Source organism: Salvelinus fontinalis, unplaced genomic scaffold (genome assembly GCF_029448725.1).
Source record: "Salvelinus fontinalis isolate EN_2023a unplaced genomic scaffold, ASM2944872v1 scaffold_1251, whole genome shotgun sequence".
In the NCBI taxonomy this organism is placed as follows: Eukaryota; Metazoa; Chordata; class Actinopteri; order Salmoniformes; family Salmonidae; genus Salvelinus; species Salvelinus fontinalis.
The window spans coordinates 14,230-36,222 of NW_026601460.1; the positions used below are offsets into that span (position 1 = coordinate 14,230).

A 21,993-nucleotide genomic window follows, 5' to 3' on the forward strand; every position below is an offset into this window, starting at 1 on the left:
ACTGTAGTATCCTGTGTAACTGTAGTATCCTCTATAACTGTAGTATCCTGTATAACTATGTATAGTTATAACTGTAGTATTCTGTATAACTGTAGTATCCTGTATAACTGTAGTATCCTGTATAACTATGTATAGTTATAACTGTAGTATCCTGTATAACTGTAGTATCCTGTATAACTGTAGTATCCTGTATAACTATGTATAGTTATAACTGTAGTATCCTGTATAACTGTAGTATCCTGTATAACTGTAGTATCCTGTATAACTGTAGTATCCTGTATAACTATGTATAGTTATAACTGTAGTATCCTGTATAACTGTAGTATTCTGTATAACTGTAGTATCCTGTATAACTATGTATAGTTCTAACTGTAGTATCCTGTATAACTATAGTATCCTGTATAACTATGTATAGTTATAACTGTAGTATCCTGTATAACTATGTATAGTTATAACTGTAGTATCATGTATAACTGTAGTATCCTGTATAACTATGTATAGTTATAACTGTAGTATCCTGTATAACTGTAGTAACCTGTATAACTGTAGTATCCTGTATAACTATGTATAGTTATAACTGTAGTATCCTGTATAACTGTAGTAACCTGTATAACTGTAGTATCCTGTATAACTATGTATAGTTATAACTGTAGTATCCTGTATAACTGTAGTAACCTGTATAACTGTAGTATCCTGTATAACTATGTATAGTTATAACTGTAGTAACCTGTATAACTGTAGTATCCTGTATAGCTATGTATAGTTATAACTGTAGTAACCTGTATAGCTGTAGTATCCTGTATAACTGTAGTATCCTGTATAACTATGTATAGTTATAACTGTAGTATCCTGTATAACTGTAGTATCCTGTATAACTGTAGTATCCTGTATAACTATGTATAGTTATAACTGTAGTATCCTGTATAACTGTAGTATCCTGTATAACTGTAGTATCCTGTATAACTGTAGTATCCTGTATAACTATGTATAGTTATAACTGTAGTATCCTGTATAACTATGTATAGTTATAACTGTAGTATCCTGTATAACTGTAGTATCCTGTATAACTATGTATAGTTATAACTGTAGTATCCTGTATAGCTGTAGTATCCTGTATAACTATGTATAGTTATAACTGTAGTATCCTGTATAACTATGTATAGTTATAACTGTAGTATCCTGTATAACTGTAGTATCCTGTATAACTGTAGTATCCTGTATAACTATGTATAGTTATAACTGTAGTATCCTGTATAACTATGTATAGTTATAACTGTAGTATCCTGTATAACTGTAATATCCTGTATAACTATGTATAGTTATAACTGTAGTATCCTGTATAACTGTAGTATCCTGTATAACTGTGTATAGTTATAACTGTAGTATCCTGTATAACTGTAGTATCCTGTATAACTGTAGTATCCTGTATAACTGTAGTATCCTGTATAACTGTAGTATCCTGTATAACTGTAATATCCTGTATAACTATGTATAGTTATAACTGTAGTATCCTGTATAACTGTAGTATCCTGTATAACTGTAGTATCCTGTATAACTATGTATAGTTATAACTGTAGTATCCTGTATAACTGTAGTATCCTGTATAACTATGTATAGTTATAACTGTAGTATCCTGTATAACTGTAGTATCCTGTATAACTATGTATAGTTATAACTGTAGTATCCTGTATAACTGTAGTATCCTGTATAACTGTAGTATCCTGTACAACTATGTATAGTTATAACTGTAGTATCCTGTATAACTGTAGTATCCTGTATAACTGTAGTATCCTGTATAACTATAGTATCCTGTATAACTGTAGTATCCTGTATAACTATGTATAGTTATAACTGTAGTAACCTGTATAACTATGTATAGTTATAACTGTAGTATCCTGTATAACTGTAGTATCCTGTATAACTGTAGTATCCTGTATAACTATGTATAGTTATAACTGTAGTATCCTGTATAACTGTAGTATCCTGTATAACTGTAGTAACCTGTATAACTGTGTAACCTGTATAACTATGTATAGTTATAACTGTAGTATCCTGTATAACTGTAGTATCCTGTATAACTGTAGTATCCTGTATAACTGTAGTATCCTGTATAACTGTAGTGACCTGTATAACTATGTATAGTTATAGCTGTAGTATCCTGTATAGCTGTAGTATCCTGTATAACTGTAGTATCCTGTATAACTATGTATAGTTATAACTGTAGTATCCTGTATAGCTGTAGTATCCTGTATAACTGTAGTATCCTGTATAACTGTAGTATCCTGTATATCTATGTATAGTTATAACTGTAGTATCCTGTATAACTGTAGTATCCTGTATAACTGTAGTATCCTGTATAACTGTAGTATCCTGTATAACTATGTATAGTTATAACTGTAGTATCCTGTATAACTGTAGTATCCTGTATAACTGTAGTATTCTGTATAACGGTAGTATCCTGTATAACTGTAGTATCCTGTATAACTGTAGTATCCTCTATAACTGTAGTATCATGTATAACTATGTATAGTTATAACTGTAGTATCCTGTATAACTGTAGTATCCTGTATAACTATGTATAGTTATAACTGTAGTATCCTGTATAACTATGTATAGTTATAACTGTAGTATCCTGTATAACTGTAGTATCCTGTATAACTATGTATAGTTATAACTGTAGTATCCTGTATAACTGTAGTATCCTGTATAACTATGTATAGTTATAACTGTAGTATCCTGTATAACTGTAGTATCCTGTATAACTATGTATAGTTATAACTGTAGTATCCTGTATAACTGTAGTATCCTGTATAACTGTAGTATCCTGTATACCTATGTATAGTTATAACTGTAGTATCCTGTATAACTGTAGTATCCTGTATAACTACGTATAGTTATAACTGTAGTATCCTGTATAACTGTAGTATCCTGTATAACTGTAGTATCCTGTATAACTGTAGTATCCTGTATAACTATGTATAGTTATAACTGTAGTATCCTGTATACCTATGTATAGTTATAACTGTAGTATCCTGTATACCTATGTATAGTTATAACTGTAGTATCCTGTATAACTGTAGTATCCTGTATAACTATGTATAGTTATAACTGTAGTATCCTGTATAACTGTAGTATCCTGTATAACTGTAGTATCCTGTATAACTATGTATAGTTATAACTGTAGTATCCTGTATAACTGTAGTATCCTGTATAACTGTAGTATCCTGTATAACTGTAGTATCCTGTATAACTATGTATAGTTATAACTGTAGTATCCTGTATAACTGTAGTATTCTGTATAACTGTAGTATCCTGTATAACTATGTATAGTTATAACTGTAGTATCCTGTATAACTGTAGTATCATGTATAACTATGTATAGTTATAACTGTAGTATCCTGTATAACTGTAGTATCCTGTATAACTATGTATAGTTATAACTGTAGTATCCTGTATAACTATGTATAGTTATAACTGTAGTATCCTGTATAACTGTAGTATCCTGTATAACTATGTATAGTTATAACTGTAGTATCCTGTATAACTGTAGTAACCTGTATAACTGTAGTATCCTGTATAACTATGTATAGTTATAACTGTAGTATCCTGTATAACTGTAGTAACCTGTATAACTGTAGTATCCTGTATAACTATGTATAGTTATAACTGTAGTATCCTGTATAACTGTAGTAACCTGTATAACTGTAGTATCCTGTATAACTATGTATAGTTATAACTGTAGTAACCTGTATAACTGTAGTATCCTGTATAGCTATGTATAGTTATAACTGTAGTAACCTGTATAGCTGTAGTATCCTGTATAACTGTAGTATCCTGTATAACTATGTATAGTTATAACTGTAGTATCCTGTATAACTGTAGTATCCTGTATAACTGTAGTATCCTGTATAACTGTAGTATCCTGTATAACTATGTATAGTTATAACTGTAGTATCCTGTATAACTGTAGTATCCTGTATAACTATGTATAGTTATAACTGTAGTATCCTGTATAACTGTAGTATCCTGTATAACTGTAGTATCCTGTATAACTGTAGTTTTCTGTATAACTGTAGTATCCTGTATAACTGTAGTATCCTGTATAACTATGTATAGTTATAACTGTAGTATCCTGTATAACTGTAGTATCCTGTATAACTATGTATAGTTATAACTGTAGTATACTGTATAACTGTAGTATCCTGTATAACTGTAGTATCCTCTATAACTGTAGTATCCTGTATAACTATGTATAGTTATAACTGTAGTATTCTGTATAACTGTAGTATCCTGTATAACTGTAGTATCCTGTATAATTATGTATAGTTATAACTGTAGTATCCTGTATAACTGTAGTATCCTGTATAACTGTAGTATCCTGTATAACTATGTATAGTTATAACTGTAGTATCCTGTATAACTGTAGTATCCTGTATAACTGTAGTATCCTGTATAACTGTAGTATCCTGTATAACTATGTATAGTTATAACTGTAGTATCCTGTATAACTGTAGTATTCTGTATAACTGTAGTATCCTGTATAACTATGTATAGTTATAACTGTAGTATCCTGTATAACTGTAGTATCATGTATAACTATGTATAGTTATAACTGTAGTATCCTGTATAACTGTAGTATCCTGTATAACTATGTATAGTTATAACTGTAGTATCCTGTATAACTATGTATAGTTATAACTGTAGTATCATGTATAACTGTAGTATCCTGTATAACTATGTATAGTTATAACTGTAGTATCCTGTATAACTGTAGTAACCTGTATAACTGTAGTATCCTGTATAACTATGTATAGTTATAACTGTAGTATCCTGTATAACTGTAGTAACCTGTATAACTGTAGTATCCTGTATAACTATGTATAGTTATAACTGTAGTATCCTGTATAACTGTAGTAACCTGTATAACTGTAGTATCCTGTATAACTATGTATAGTTATAACTGTAGTAACCTGTATAACTGTAGTATCCTGTATAGCTATGTATAGTTATAACTGTAGTAACCTGTATAGCTGTAGTATCCTGTATAACTGTAGTATCCTGTATAACTATGTATAGTTATAACTGTAGTATCCTGTATAACTGTAGTATCCTGTATAACTGTAGTATCCTGTATAACTATGTATAGTTATAACTGTAGTATCCTGTATAACTGTAGTATCCTGTATAACTGTAGTATCCTGTATAACTGTAGTATCCTGTATAACTATGTATAGTTATAACTGTAGTATCCTGTATAACTATGTATAGTTATAACTGTAGTATCCTGTATAACTGTAGTATCCTGTATAACTATGTATAGTTATAACTGTAGTATACTGTATAACTGTAGTATCCTGTATAACTGTAGTATCCTCTATAACTGTAGTATCCTGTATAACTATGTATAGTTATAACTGTAGTATTCTGTATAACTGTAGTATCCTGTATAACTGTAGTATCCTGTATAACTATGTATAGTTATAACTGTAGTATCCTGTATAACTGTAGTATTCTGTATAACGGTAGTATCCTGTATAACTGTAGTATCCTGTATAACTGTAGTATCCTCTATAACTGTAGTATCATGTATAACTATGTATAGTTATAACTGTAGTATTCTGTATAACTGTAGTATCCTGTATAACTGTAGTATCCTGTATAACTATGTATAGTTATAACTGTAGTATCCTGTATAACTATGTATAGTTATAACTGTAGTATCCTGTATAACTGTAGTATCCTGTATAACTGTAGTATCCTGTATAACTGTAGTATCCTGTATAACTGTAGTATCCTGTATAACTATGTATAGTTATAACTGTAGTATCCTGTATAACTGTAGTATTCTGTATAACTGTAGTATCCTGTATAACTATGTATAGTTATAACTGTAGTATCCTGTATAACTGTAGTATCATGTATAACTATGTATAGTTATAACTGTAGTATCCTGTATAACTGTAGTATCCTGTATAACTATGTATAGTTATAACTGTAGTATCCTGTATAACTATGTATAGTTATAACTGTAGTATCCTGTATAACTGTAGTATCCTGTATAACTATGTATAGTTATAACTGTAGTATCCTGTATAACTGTAGTAACCTGTATAACTGTAGTATCCTGTATAACTATGTATAGTTATAACTGTAGTATCCTGTATAACTGTAGTAACCTGTATAACTGTAGTATCCTGTATAACTATGTATAGTTATAACTGTAGTATCCTGTATAACTGTAGTAACCTGTATAACTGTAGTATCCTGTATAACTATGTATAGTTATAACTGTAGTAACCTGTATAACTGTAGTATCCTGTATAGCTATGTATAGTTATAACTGTAGTAACCTGTATAGCTGTAGTATCCTGTATAACTGTAGTATCCTGTATAACTATGTATAGTTATAACTGTAGTATCCTGTATAACTGTAGTATCCTGTATAACTGTAGTATCCTGTATAACTGTAGTATCCTGTATAACTATGTATAGTTATAACTGTAGTATCCTGTATAACTGTAGTATCCTGTATAACTGTAGTATCCTGTATAACTGTAGTATCCTGTATAACTATGTATAGTTATAACTGTAGTATCCTGTATAACTGTAGTATCCTGTATAACTGTAGTATCCTGTATAACTGTAGTTTTCTGTATAACTGTAGTATCCTGTATAACTGTAGTATCCTGTATAACTATGTATAGTTATAACTGTAGTATCCTGTATAACTGTAGTATCCTGTATAACTATGTATAGTTATAACTGTAGTATACTGTATAACTGTAGTATCCTGTGTAACTGTAGTATCCTCTATAACTGTAGTATCCTGTATAACTATGTATAGTTATAACTGTAGTATTCTGTATAACTGTAGTATCCTGTATAACTGTAGTATCCTGTATAACTATGTATAGTTATAACTGTAGTATCCTGTATAACTGTAGTATCCTGTATAACTGTAGTATCCTGTATAACTATGTATAGTTATAACTGTAGTATCCTGTATAACTGTAGTATCCTGTATAACTGTAGTATCCTGTATAACTGTAGTATCCTGTATAACTATGTATAGTTATAACTGTAGTATCCTGTATAACTGTAGTATTCTGTATAACTGTAGTATCCTGTATAACTATGTATAGTTCTAACTGTAGTATCCTGTATAACTATAGTATCCTGTATAACTATGTATAGTTATAACTGTAGTATCCTGTATAACTATGTATAGTTATAACTGTAGTATCATGTATAACTGTAGTATCCTGTATAACTATGTATAGTTATAACTGTAGTATCCTGTATAACTGTAGTAACCTGTATAACTGTAGTATCCTGTATAACTATGTATAGTTATAACTGTAGTATCCTGTATAACTGTAGTAACCTGTATAACTGTAGTATCCTGTATAACTATGTATAGTTATAACTGTAGTATCCTGTATAACTGTAGTAACCTGTATAACTGTAGTATCCTGTATAACTATGTATAGTTATAACTGTAGTAACCTGTATAACTGTAGTATCCTGTATAGCTATGTATAGTTATAACTGTAGTAACCTGTATAGCTGTAGTATCCTGTATAACTGTAGTATCCTGTATAACTATGTATAGTTATAACTGTAGTATCCTGTATAACTGTAGTATCCTGTATAACTGTAGTATCCTGTATAACTATGTATAGTTATAACTGTAGTATCCTGTATAACTGTAGTATCCTGTATAACTGTAGTATCCTGTATAACTGTAGTATCCTGTATAACTATGTATAGTTATAACTGTAGTATCCTGTATAACTATGTATAGTTATAACTGTAGTATCCTGTATAACTGTAGTATCCTGTATAACTATGTATAGTTATAACTGTAGTATACTGTATAACTGTAGTATCCTGTATAACTGTAGTATCCTCTATAACTGTAGTATCCTGTATAACTATGTATAGTTATAACTGTAGTATTCTGTATAACTGTAGTATCCTGTATAACTGTAGTATCCTGTATAACTATGTATAGTTATAACTGTAGTATCCTGTATAACTGTAGTATTCTGTATAACGGTAGTATCCTGTATAACTGTAGTATCCTGTATAACTGTAGTATCCTCTATAACTGTAGTATCATGTATAACTATGTATAGTTATAACTGTAGTATTCTGTATAACTGTAGTATCCTGTATAACTGTAGTATCCTGTATAACTATGTATAGTTATAACTGTAGTATCCTGTATAACTGTAGTATCCTGTATAACTGTAGTATCCTGTATAACTGTAGTATCCTGTATAACTGTAGTATCCTGTATAACTATGTATAGTTATAACTGTAGTATCCTGTATAACTGTAGTATCCTGTATAACTATGTATAGTTATAACTGTAGTATCCTGTATAACTGTAGTATCCTGTATAACTGTAGTATCCTGTATAACTGTAGTATCCTGTATAACTGTAGTATCCTGTATAACTATGTATAGTTATAACTGTAGTATCCTGTATAGCTGTAGTATCCTGTATAACTGTAGTATCCTGTATAAATGTAGTATCCTGTATAACTATGTATAGTTATAACTGTAGTATCCAGTATAGTCTGGGAGGAGGTGAAACCACTCAGGCTTATTTGATGTGATCTAATGTTTTGATCATCTAGTTTCTTACAAGCATTCAGTCACCAAAGGGGGTTCGGTCATTCCTTTGTTAATATACTGTCTCATTGACAAAAATATTTTGGATTATTTGTTTACATCATTCCTTTGTCTCGACCCAGTACACAGTAAACGTACCGAGGTTCTAATGTTGTCAAGGAGACACATTTTATTATTTATTCAGTTTGGAGGGTTGGGGGTCTGACATCCAGGAGACACATTTTATTATTTATTTATTTTGGAGGGTTGGGGGTCTGACATCCAGGATACACATTTTATTATTTATTTACAGTTTGGAGGGTTGGGGGTCTGACATCCAGGATACACATTTTATTATTTATTTACAGTTTGGAGGGTTGGGGGTCTGACATCCAGGAGACACATTTTATTATTTATTTACAGTTTGGAGGGTTGGGGGTCTGACATCCAGGATACACATTTTATTATTTATTTACAGTTTGGAGGGTTGGGGGTCTGACATCCAGGAGACACATTTTATTATTTATTTACAGTTTGGAGGGTTGGGGGTCTGACATCCAGGATACACATTTTATTATTTATTTACAGTTTGGAGGGTTGGGGGTCTGACATCCAGGAGACACATTTTATTATTTATTTACAGTTTGGAGGGTTGGGGTCTGTCACGTTCCTGACCTGTTTTCTGTTGTTTTGTATGTGTGTGATGGTCAGGGCGTGAGTTTTGGGTGGGCAGTCTATGCTTTCTGTTTCTATGTTGGTTTTGGGTTGCCTGGTATGGCTCTTAATTAGAGGCAGGTGTTTTGCGTTTTCCTCTAATTGAGAGTCATTAAGGTAGGGTGTTCTCACTGTTTGTTTGTGGGTGATTGTCGCTGTGTCTGTGTTTGTTGCACCACACGGTACTGTCTCGTCTCGTTCGTTCGGTCGTTCCTGTTTATGTGTTCCTCGTTTCATGTAAGTTCATAGTTTAGGTCTGTCTAGTTCGTTTTGTTGTTTTGTAAAATTATTCAAGTGTTCTTCGTGTGTTTAGTTAAGAGAGCCGTTACAGGGTCTGACATCCAGGAGACACATTTTATTATTTAGTTTGGAGGGTTGGGGGTCTGACATCCAGGAGACACATTTTATTATTTATTTAGTTTGGAGGGTTGGGGGTCTGACATCCAGGAGACACATTTTATTATTTATTTACAGTTTGGAGGGTTGGGGGTCTGACATCCAGGATACACATTTTATTATTTATTTACAGTTTGGAGGGTTGGGGGTCTGACATCCAGGAGACACATTTTATTATTTATTTACAGTTTGGAGGGTTGGGGGTCTGACATCCAGGATACACATTTTATTATTTATTTTCAGTTTGGAGGGTTGGGGGTCTGACATCCAGGCGACACATTTTAGTTCTAATGGTGCCGTTCTGTTATTCTTTTCAGCTTCTTTTTCCAAGCATCTTACATTACTCTGAGACTAGTTATGCTGGGATCTTACATGACTCAGACTAGTTATCCTGGGATCTTACATTACTCAGACTAGTTATGCTGGGATCTTACATTACTCTGAGACTAGTTATGCTGGGATCTTACATTACTCTGAGACTAGTTATCCTGGGATCTTACATTACTCTGAGACTAGTTATCCTGGGATCTTACATTACTCTGAGACTAGTTATCCTGGGATCTTACATTACTCTGAGACTAGTTATCCTGGGATCTTACATTACTCTGAGACTAGTTATCCTGGGATCTTACATTACTCTGAGACTAGTTATCCTGGGGAATAGTTTCAATATATTTGCAAAAAATCTAAACCTGTTTTTGCTTTGGCATAATGGGGTATTGTGATACATTTTAGAATAAAACACACAGACTAAGGAGACCAGGGATGGTAGGGCCACAGACTAAGGAGACCAGGGATGGTAGTGGAGCACAGACTAAGGAGACCAGGGATGGTAGTGGAGCACAGACTAAGGAGACCAGGGATGGTAATGGAGCACAGACTAAGGAGACCAGGGATGGTAGGGGCACAGACTAAGGAGACCAGGGATGGTAGTGGAGCACAGACTAAGGAGACCAGGGATGGTAGGGGCACAGACTAAGGAGACCAGGGATGGTAGTGGAGCACAGACTAAGGAGACCAGGGATGGTAGTGGAGCACAGACTAAGGAGACCAGGGGTGGTAGTGGAGCACCGACTAAGGAGACCAGGGATGGTAGTGGAGCACAGACTAAGGAGACCAGGGATGGTAGTGGAGCACAGACTAAGGAGACCAGGGATGGTAGTGGAGCACAGACTAAGGAGACCAGGGATGGTAGTGGAGCACAGACTAAGGAGACCAGAGATGGTAGTGGAGCACAGACTAAGGAGACCAGGGATGGTAGTGGAGCACAGACTAAGGAGACCAGGGATGGTAGTGGAGCACAGACTAAGGAGACCAGGGATGGTAGTGGAGCACAGACTAAGGAGACCAGGGATGGTAGTGGAGCACAGACTAAGGAGACCAGGGATGGTAGTGGAGCACAGACTAAGGAGACCAGGGATGGTAGTGGAGCACAGACTAAGGAGACCAGGGATGGTAGTGGAGCACAGACTAAGGAGACCAGGGATGGTAGTGGAGCACAGACTAAGGAGACCAGGGATGGTAGTGGAGCACAGACTAAGGAGACCAGGGATGGTAGTGGAGCACAGACTAAGGAGACCAGGGATGGTAGTGGAGCACAGACTAAGGAGACCAGGGATGGTAGTGGAGCACAGACTAAGGAGACCAGGGATGGTAGTGGAGCACAGACTAAGGAGACCAGGGATGGTAGTGGAGCACAGACTAAGGAGACCAGGGATGGTAGTGGAGCACAGACTAAGGAGACCAGGGATGGTAGTGGAGCACAGACTAAGGAGACTAGGGATGGTAGTGGAGCACAGACTAAGGAGACTAGGGATGGTAGTGGAGCACAGACTAAGGAGACCAGGGATGGTGTTTGACATGAGTTCTTTTCCATAAAGGAACACACCGGTCCTTCCTCCTCTATGAATGTTCCTAGGCCGTCATTGTCTGAAATATATATATATTTATTTTTTAGTGTAAAAACCCAAAAGGTTATCTTGTGAATATTAGCAGTACAGTAGTAATGGAGGACAAGGGTCCCCCTCTCCTTTCTGTCTCTCCAAAAACACTTGACACAACCGTGGGACCTTTTTATTCCAAATTTAAGTAGATAGATAGTAGCTGTCTATTAAAAAATATATACTGGTTGTTGGATTCCTAATGTCTACTCAAAAGGTAGGAAGAAGTTTGGTCCTAATTGGATGTTGGACACTATATTTATAGAATAGTATGTGAATCCTTATAAATCAAAAGGGCTAATCAATTAGCTTCATTTCCTCAGAGATCAGTTGCTGAAATGACATGGAATGCCTCAGCTGTTTTTCCTACGTCTGTAGCAGCAGTTGGAATGTCCAGCTATCCATCCCTGTGATTGGGTAGGGTAACTCCTACTCTTACAGGTTAGTAAAGAGGGCAGGTAATATGGGAGTTGGACTGTGCCTAAGAACAGCCCTTAGCCGTGGTATATTGGCCATATACCACAAACCCCCGGGGTGCCTTATTGCTATTATAAACAGGTTACCAAGGTAATTAGAGCAGTAAAAATAAATGTTTTGACATACCTGTGGTATAGGGGCCTAATTGCTTAAATAAACGATATATACTCCCCTACGTATTTACTCAGACAGGGAAGATAACAGTTTAATGTGACTCTGTACTCCAGAATTTTAGATATGAGATCAAATGCTTCATATGAGACAGCCCAGAACGTCACCTTTTATTTGAGGGTATTTTCAGGGTATCTGTTCTACCATTTAGAAATAAAATGACTTCATGTATCTAGTCTCTCACATTTGAATGCGTCATAAGTATTTGGCCAAAATTCACTTCTATGTGTATTGAAGTAGTCATAAGTGTAGTATTTGGTCTCACATTCCTACAACATAATAACTACATCAAGCTTGTGACTCTACAAACATGTTGGATGCATTTGCAGTTTGTTTTGGTTGCGTTTCAGATGATGTTGTACCCAACAGAAATGAACGGTAAATAATGTATCGTGTCACACAAGAATAGAATATGTTTCTGAACACTTGTATATTAATGTGGATGCTAACACGATTAGGGATAATCATGAATGGATCATGAATAATAATGAGTGAGAAAGGTAGAGCCATACCCCTCATACCTCTAAAAAATGTGAACCTCCCCTGTTATTGGTCATTAAACGCTTCAGTGTCCTAATAAAAAGATAGGGGAGTGTAGCCGAGGGTAGAGGAGAAGGCGGAAACTTTTCAGTTCCTCGGCGTACACATCACAAACTGAAATGGTCAGACAGTGTAGTGAAGAAGGTGCAACAGCGTCTCTTCAACCTCAGGAGGCCGAAGAAATAAAATGTCATTTCATTAACGTCTGCTAACCATGTGTATGTGACCAATAACACTTGATTTGGTACTTAAACGTTTTATATCTCCACTGTCCTTATGAACAGATAGGGGAGAGTAGCGGTGGGTTTGAAGGAATGGAACAACTCTAATTCAGTCTCCACTGTCCTCATGAACAGATAGGGGAGAGTAGCGGAGGGCTTGAAGGAATGGAACAACTCTAATTCAGTCTCCACTGTCCTCATGAACAGACAGGGGAGAGTAGCGGAGGGCTTGAAGGAATGGAACAACTCTAATTCAGTCTCCACTGTCCTAATGAACAGATAGGGGAGAGTAGCGGAGGGCTTGAAGGAATGGAACAACTCTAATTCAGTCTCCACTGTCCTAATGAACAGACAGGGGAGAGTAGCGGAGGGCTTGAAGGAATGGAACAACTCTAATTCAGTCTCCACTGTCCTAATGAACAGATAGGGGAGAGTAGCGGAGGGCTTGAAGGAATGGAACAACTCTAATTCAGTCTCCACTGTCCTAATGAACAGATAGGGGAGAGTAGCTGAGGGCTTGAAGGAATGGAACAACTCTAATTCAGTCTCCACTGTCCTAATGAACAGATAGGGGAGAGTAGCTGAGGGCTTGAAGGAATGGAACAACTCTAATTCAGTCTCCACTGTCCTAATGAACAGACAGGGGAGAGTAGCTGCGGGCTTGAAGGAATGGAACAACTCTAATTCATAGACAGAGCTGTGGATGCAAGGACCGACCATGAGATCAAAATGATCGTTTTAAATACGTTTTGCGTCAAATACAGTGTTTGTTAACATTTGCATTGTTTACACGCAACGGAGCTTTACAAGCTTATATTTGGGGTTCTGGTGAGGAGCACATTTTCAGTGCAAATGCCCCTTTGGCTTTAAAACCACACATTAGTTCAACAACTGCAGAGTTTCTGGCTGTGTTTTTAAGACAGTACTCACTGGTGTTAATCAGATCTTCAGTCTCCTCTTCCTCTCCCTCTTCGTCTCTCCAAACGTCTTCCTCCTCCTCTTTTATTGAGATAGCCTCCTCTCCCACTCCAAAAGGTTCTCCCTCTTCTTTAAACGTGATACTGATAGCCTCCTCTTCCTCCTCTTTCATTCTGAAAGCATCTTCCTCTCCTTTTACGGAAACATCCTCCTCTTCCCCCTCTTCTTTCACGACAACGTTCAGCCACAGACCCTCTTTCTCCGTCCAGCAGACCTCTTCTTTAGCAGGAGGAGAGTAGCTTGGAGAGCTCATGGTGGGCTAGCTAGCATTGACGATTAGCTTAGGTTCAGTATAATCAACAAATGTGTAAATTGAGCAAACAAGTTACGCTTAAGTTAAATAGTAGATACGTAAAGAGGATTGTGTTAAAAACACCGAGATCAATAATGGTCCAAAGAGCTTCAATGTTTTCGGTTGTATGTTGGCTACCAGGCTACGGAGATGGTTGAATGAGTCAGCATCCGTGTTGTTGAAACAGCTTCCGGTGTCGTGTGGTCCACTAGATATGACGTCACCATCTGAAGACGCATATCGCCGTCAGCTGACTGGAATGAGTAACGCAGTTTAGAAAAAATATTCGCTACATTGTTTATTAATTTAAAGATGAGCAAATATGTTTTGTCTGACTTCTTACAGCCAATACTTTCGTCTATGCAGACCTGTAGCTACATGTGAATATGTACATTATGAATATATAATGATATAATAGTTCCGTGTAGCTCAGTTGGTAAAGCATGGCGCACGCAACGCCAGGGTTGTTGGTTTGATATGAGTCTGCTTAATTAATAACATTTTAATAAATTAATACCTAGTTAATACCAAGGTGGCTTAGCAGTTCAGACGTATTTTTCCGTGTTGTCGTGTCGTGTCCTGTATATATATATATTTACACCTTTTCTTCACATATCTTTTATTTATTTTATTATCCAAGTTATATTTTTATTTATTTATACATATCTGTTTGCCTTCACCTCCCTTATCTCACCTCACTTGCTCACATTGTATATAGACTTATTTTTTGTATTTTTTTCACTGTATTATTGACTATATGTTTGTTTTTACTCCATGTGTAACTATGTGTTGTTGTATGTGTCGAACTGCTTTGCTTTATCTTGGCCAGGTCGCAATTGTAAATGAGAACGTGTTCTCAATTTGCCTACCTGGTTAAATAAAGGATAAATAAATAATGAAGAAAAAACAAAAAAAAAAAAAATGTAACTCCAATCCTGACAATATAATGTCAGTTGTCAGTTGTGGCTGCTTTGCCTGATGTATAGTTGTCTCTACCTTCTTCCTCTTTGTGCTGTTGTCTGTGGCCAATAATGTTTGTACAATGCTTTGTGCTGCTACCATGTTGTCATGTTGTGCTGCTACCATGTTGTTGTCATGTTGTTGTCATGTTGTTGTCATGTTGTTGTCATGTTGTGTTACTACTATGTTGTTGTCATGTTGTGCTGCTACCATGTTGTTGTCATGTTGTGCTGCTACCATGTTGTTGTCATGTTGTTGTCATGTTGTGCTGCTACCATGTTGTTCTCATGTTGTGCTGCTACCATGTTGTTGTCATGTTGTGCTGCTACCATGTTGTTGTCATGTTGTTGTCATGTTGTGCTGCTGCCATGTTGTTGTCATGTTGTTGTCATGTTGTCCTGCTACCATGTTGTGATGTTGCCATGTTGTTGTCATGTTGTGCTGCTACCATGTTGTTGTCATGTTGTTGTCATGTTGTGCTGCTACCATGTTGTCATGTTGTGTTGCTACCATGTTGTTGTCATGTTGTGCTTCTACCATGTTGTTGTCATGTTGTGCTGCTACCATGTTGTTGTCATGTTGTGCTGCTACCATGTTGTTGCCATGTTGTTGTCATGTTGTGTTGCTACCATGTTGTTGTCATGTTGTGCTTCTACCATGTTGTTGTCATGTTGTGCTGCTACCATGTTGTTGTCATGTTGTTGTCATGTTGTTGTCATGTTGTGCTGCTACCATGTTGTCATGTTGTGTTGCTACCATGTTGCTGTCATGTTGTGCTGCTACCATGTTGTTGTCATGTTGTTGTCATGTTGTGCTGCTACCATGTTGTTGTCATGTTGTGCTGCTACCATGTTGTTGTCATGTTGTTGTCATGTTGTGTTGCTACCATGTTGTTGTCATGTTGTGCTGCTACCATGTTGTTGTCATGTTGTGCTGCTACCATGTTGTTGTCATGTTGTGCTGCTACCATGTTGTTGTCATGTTGTTGTCATGTTGTTCTGCTACCATGTTGTTGTCATGTTGTGCTGCTACCATGTTGTTGTCATGTTGTGTTGATACCATGTTGTTGTCATGTTGTTGTCATGTTGTTGTCATGTTGTTCTGCTACCATGTTGTTGTCATGTTGTGCTGCTACCATGTTGTTGTCATGTTGTTGTCATGTTGTGCTGCTACCATGTTGTTGCCATGTTGTTGTCATGTTGTGCTGCTACCATGTTGTTGCCATGTTGTTGTCATGTTGTGCTGCTACCATGTTGTTGTCATGTTGTGCTGCTACCATGTTGTTGTCATGTTGTTGTCATGTTGTGCTGCTACCATGTTGTTGTCATGTTGTGCTGCTACCATGTTGTTGTCATGTTGTGTTGATACCATGTTGTTGTCATGTTGTTGTCATGTTGTTGTCATGTTGTTCTGCTACCATGTTGTTGTCATGTTGTGCTGCTACCATGTTGTTGTCATGTTGTTGTCATGTTGTGCTGCTACCATGTTGTTGCCATGTTGTTGTCATGTTGTGCTGAATAATTTTCATTACTAAATGTTTCATGAAATGTAAATATGAAATATTTGATTGCATAGTATTATTTTCAACGTCTTTTCAATTACATTTTGCTAGGTGGGATAGCCCAATGTCAAAACACAGTTTTAAAGTGTCCAAATCAATAACCAATATGCAGAAACAGTTTGGGATAAATTGAAAACCTAACATGTGGTATATACACAAACATAAGCCACAATAATTGTCTTTTTTAAAACAAGCTCCTTATAAACTGCACAAGCACCAAAAACACTGTTGTTTTGACAAGTAGCAATAAATCACTGATATCGATTAAGGGGGAAATCAGGTTGTAGGTGCTGTTGAAACTAACAACAACAAAAAAACATGGAAATGGGAGATATATTTTACCTCACTGGTTAGAGGACAACCTGCAGAAGACAGTCAGCTACATATTGGAGTGATGCATTTAAATTTAGGGGTCGCTAAACAAAGGAACACAACACTTATTTGTCATAACTCATCGATACCATGTTGAAATCAGTTGATTCTGGAAATAATGTGTACATCACTGGTTAGAGGACAACTCTTTTTTTGTTAGTCACTTTGTGTTGAATCACATAAATAGTACTCTTTCAATTCAGAGCCTGGATTTCCCCCAATGAGCCTAATATCCATATCATGTTGAAACCAATTGATAAGGGGGCAAACGTTTAGGGTTCTACATTGTGACATTCTGACTGACTGACTGCAGAGTATATTAATATCCTATATATTAAAACATTCTACATTGAGACATTAAAATACTCCAACTACAATGTTAAAACATTCTACATTGTGACATTAATTCATTGATATCATGAAACAACTCCTTCATATATACATTTTCTGATATTTGATCAGAGATCTATTATCAGATTATCTCTGGTCACAGCTAAGAGGTTTCTCTCCTGTGTGTGTTCTCTGGTGCACTGTTAGATGGCCAGATCGAACAAAACTCTTCCCACATTGATCACAGCTAAACTGTTTCTCTCCTGTGTGTATTCTCTGGTGCACTGTCAGATCTCCAGATTGACGAAAACGCTTCCCACATTGACCACAGCTATAAGGTTTCTCTCCTGTGTGTATTCTCTGGTGCACTGTGAGCTGGTCAGATCGAACAAAACTCTTCCCACATTGATCACAGCTATAAGGTTTCTCTCCTGTGTGTGTTCTCTGGTGCACCGTCAGATCACTAGATTGACAAAAACTCTTCCCACATTGTGCACAGCCATATGGTTTCTCTCTTGTGTGATGTCTTTGATGTATTTTAAGTTTTACTGATGAGGTGAATCTCTTCCCACATTGACCACAGCTATAAGGTTTCTCTCCCGTGTGTGTTCTATGGTGTATAGTTAGATAGCCAGAAGAAGAAAAACTCTTCCCACATTGATCACAGCTATATGGTTTCTCTCCTGTGTGTGTTCTCTGGTGCACCGTCAGATCACTAGATTGACAAAAACTCTTCCCACATTGATCACAGCTATAAGATTTCTCTCCTGTGTGGATCCTTTGATGAATTTTAATGCCTGATGAGGTGAATCTCTTCCCACAGTCAGAGCAGCAGTGAGTTCTCTTCCCTGTGGATCTCTGCAGGTGTTTATTGAGGCGTTCTGATCTGGAGAGACTCTTCTCTGCCTCGTCAGCATCATGAGGTTGTTGAGGCTCCCCAGAGGATCCACGATAGTCCCGTATCTCTCCTGTGTGAACAACAAAGTCAGATGATTAAAGGTCCACAACAGTGGAAATCCACTGTAAAAGGTGATGCCGACAGCGTAGCCATGATGTTTTACAACAATTGACGTCTGTAATGAATGTTAAAATTATTTGACAATTGTCTTAAAATGAGCAATAATAGTCATATATTGTCTTGTTTTCACATTAGTAGTAACATCAATGATTGTAGACTAGAAATAAGTTATTCATGTTGTTGAAACTCTAAGCAGTGTGCCAGACGACTTTTGGTCTCCAATATAGGCCCCTTTCTGTGTTTAATAAAATTGCGGCACAAGGGCGATGCGCACACAATTTGATTGCAGAAACACCTCCCTGCTAATGAGGAAACCGATAGTAATGGATGTAGTATATCTGCTAATGAGGAAACCACAAGTTATGGATGTAGTATATCTGCCTGGAGCAAAAATGGTCAGCAAAGCTTTTAGTTTTTCACAATGTATTCTGAATGCGAATGGGGGAAAACTCAGGGGAGTAACCTCTATTTCCAGGTTGATTATGAGTACATTTCACACTACTTTGGATTATAATTGTAAGGCTCATTTGAATGTCCTGCTTAATATAAATGTGTGCTACAGTATTAAGAATTATGTGTAATTATTGAAGAACCCCGTTAACTTCTTGCGACTACAGGGGGTGCTGTTTTCTCATTAGCATAATTGCATTACAGATTAAACGGCTTCCTACTAAATTGTTGCTCGTACAATATGCATATTATTGCTATTATTGGATAGAAAACACTCTAGTTTCTATAGGCGTTGGAATTTTGTCTCTGAGTGGAACAGAACTCATTCTACAGCAATTTCCCTGACATGGAGTCAGATTTCACACATTTTGGCCCCTGATCTGGAGTCAGTTTAAAGGCCACTGTGAACGCTATCAGGATACGGACACTGCTTACGTCTTCCCCTGGATGCCTTTACGTGATGACGATTTGAATGGTATCGATTGCGCAATCACAGCCACTATAAATGAAAAAAACCTGTAGGTAGGAACTCTTTTCCAGCTGCGTCGGGCGCACGGTGGACACCGACCTGCTCTTTTTCCAAGCATTAGTGTAGCCAGTAATATTTCTCAGGTCATGTTTTTACTCGTTATAGGAGTTAAAAATATCATAAGGTAGTTAATTTAAACCGTTTTATAGCAATTTATATCAGTTTAGTGCGCATTTTGGGACATTTATTCCTGAGACACTTTGAAGCGCCGGGCAGGTTTCCAGTTCATGCCGAACGCAGTTGGCATTTCCACATGGCAAGAGGACAGCTTTCGACCAAAAGACGATTAGACCCAAGAAAGGATTCTTTGCCCAAGATTCTGATGGAAGAACAGCTCAAAGTAGGAACAATTTATTATGAAAAATCGTGTTTCTGTCGAAAAATTTTAATAGCTTATGACGCCATCTTGTTAGACGTAGCTTCGCTTGGCGCAAACTGTATTGAAAAGTAAGGATAATTAAAAAAATGTAAATCAGCGATTGTATTAAGAATTAAATTGTCTATCAATCGCTGTCCACCCTATATTTTTAGTCACGTTTATGAGTATTTATGTATACGACTAGATCACTGTCTAATATGGCGCACGACATTGTCTGACCAGCTGGGCAACTTTTGTCATTGTCTAACCATGATTTTGGTGGCTAAATATGCACATTTTCGAACAAACTGTATATGTATGTTGTGATGTTACAGGAGTGTCATCTGAAGAATTCTGAGAAGGTTAGTGAAAAAATTAATATATTTTGGCGATGTTTACGTTATCGCTCTCTTTGGCTAGAATCAATGCTCTGGTAACGTTTGCATATGTGGTATGCTAATATAACGATTTATTGTGTTTTCGCTGTAAGACACTTAGAAAATCTGAAATATTGTCTGTATTCACAGGATCTGTGTCTTTCGATTAGTGTATGCTGTGTATTTTTACGAAATGTTTGATGATTAGTAATTAGGTAAACACGTTGCTCTATGTATTTATTCTAGTCCATTTGTGACGGTGGGTGCAATTGTAAACTATGATATCTACCTGATATATGCACATTTTTCTAACAAAACCTATCCTATACCATAAATATGTTATCAGACTGTCATCTGATGAGTTTTTTTCTTGGTTAGTGGCTATCAATATCTTAGTTTAGCCGAATTGGTGATAGCACCTGATGGAGTAAGAAACTGATGGAGTTAGAAAAGTGGTGTCTTTTGCTAACGTGGTTAGCTAATAGATTTACATATTTTGTCTTCCCTGTAAAACATTTGAAAATCTGAAATGGTGGCTTTATTCACAAGATCTGTATCTTTCATTAGGTGTCTTGGACTTGTGATTTAATGATATTTAGATGCTACTATTTAATTGTGACGCTATGCCAGGCTATGCTACTCAGTGTGGGGGGGGTAGGGGGTGCTCCCGGACCCGGGGTAGATACTCGTGAAAGGTTAATGACAGTATACATTTGGGTGTTGCTAATAAAGTTAAGATTTCTTTGTATTTCACCTTTATTTAACCAGGTAGGCCAGTCGAGAACAAGTTCTCATTTACAACCGCGACCTGCCAAGATAAAGCAAAGCAGTGCGACAAAAAAACAACAGAGTTACATACACTTGGGATAAACAAACATAGAGTCAATAACACAATAGAAAGTCTATATACAGTGTGTGCAAATGGAGTAAGGAGGTAATGCAATAAATAGGCCATAGTAGCGTAAAGTAAAGTAGTAAAGTAATTACAATTTAGCATATTAACACTGGAGTGATAGATGCGCAGATGATGTTGTGCAAGTAGAAATACTGGTGTGCAAAAGCGAGAAAATGTAATAAAAACATGGGGATGAGGTAGGCAGTTGGATGGACTATTTACAGATGGGCTGTGTACAGCTGCAGCGATCGGTAAGCTGCTCAGATAGCTGATGTTTAAAGTTAGTGAGGGAAATATAAGTCTCCAGCTTCGGCGATTTTTGCACTTCGTTCCAGTCATTGGCAGCAGAGAACTGTAAGGAAATGTGGCCAAAGTAGGTGTTGGTTTTGTGGATGACCAGTGAGATATACTTCCTGGAGCACGTGCTATGGGTGGGTGTTGCTATGGTGACCAGTGATCTGAGTTAAGGCGGCCTAGCAAAGACTTATAGATGACCTGGAGCCAGTTGGTTTGGCGACGAATATGTAGCGAGGGCCAGCCGACGAGAGCATACAGGTCCTAGTGGTGGGTGGTATATGGGGCTTTGGTGACAAAACGGATGGCACTGTGATGGACTGCATCCAGTTTGCTGAGTACAGTGTTGGAGGCTATTTTGTAAATGACATCACTGAAGTCAAGGATCGGTAGGATAGTCAGTTTTACGAGGGTATGTTTGGCAGTGTGAGTGAAGGAGGCTTTGTTGCGAAATAGGAAGCCAATTCTAGATTTAATTTTGGATTGGAAATGCTTAATATT

At 36.6% G+C, this 21,993-nt stretch overlaps 1 protein-coding gene across 2 annotated transcripts in view; it reads right to left on the bottom strand.

Annotated features, from left to right (window-relative positions):
- Positions 1–21,993, bottom strand: part of LOC129848878 (gastrula zinc finger protein XlCGF17.1-like) — a 42,452-nt gene that overhangs the window by 14,218 nt on the left and 6,241 nt on the right. The window contains exon 2 of one of the 2 annotated variants that reach the window (XM_055915976.1): positions 14,283–18,539. The exons of the other annotated variant lie outside the window; for it this stretch is intronic. Within the exon in view, the coding sequence (XP_055771951.1) occupies positions 17,719–18,539 (821 nt within the window). The 3' untranslated portion in view covers positions 14,283–17,718. Of the gene's footprint in view, positions 1–14,282; positions 18,540–21,993 lie in introns of those variants that run through there. 2 annotated transcript variants of the gene reach the window in all.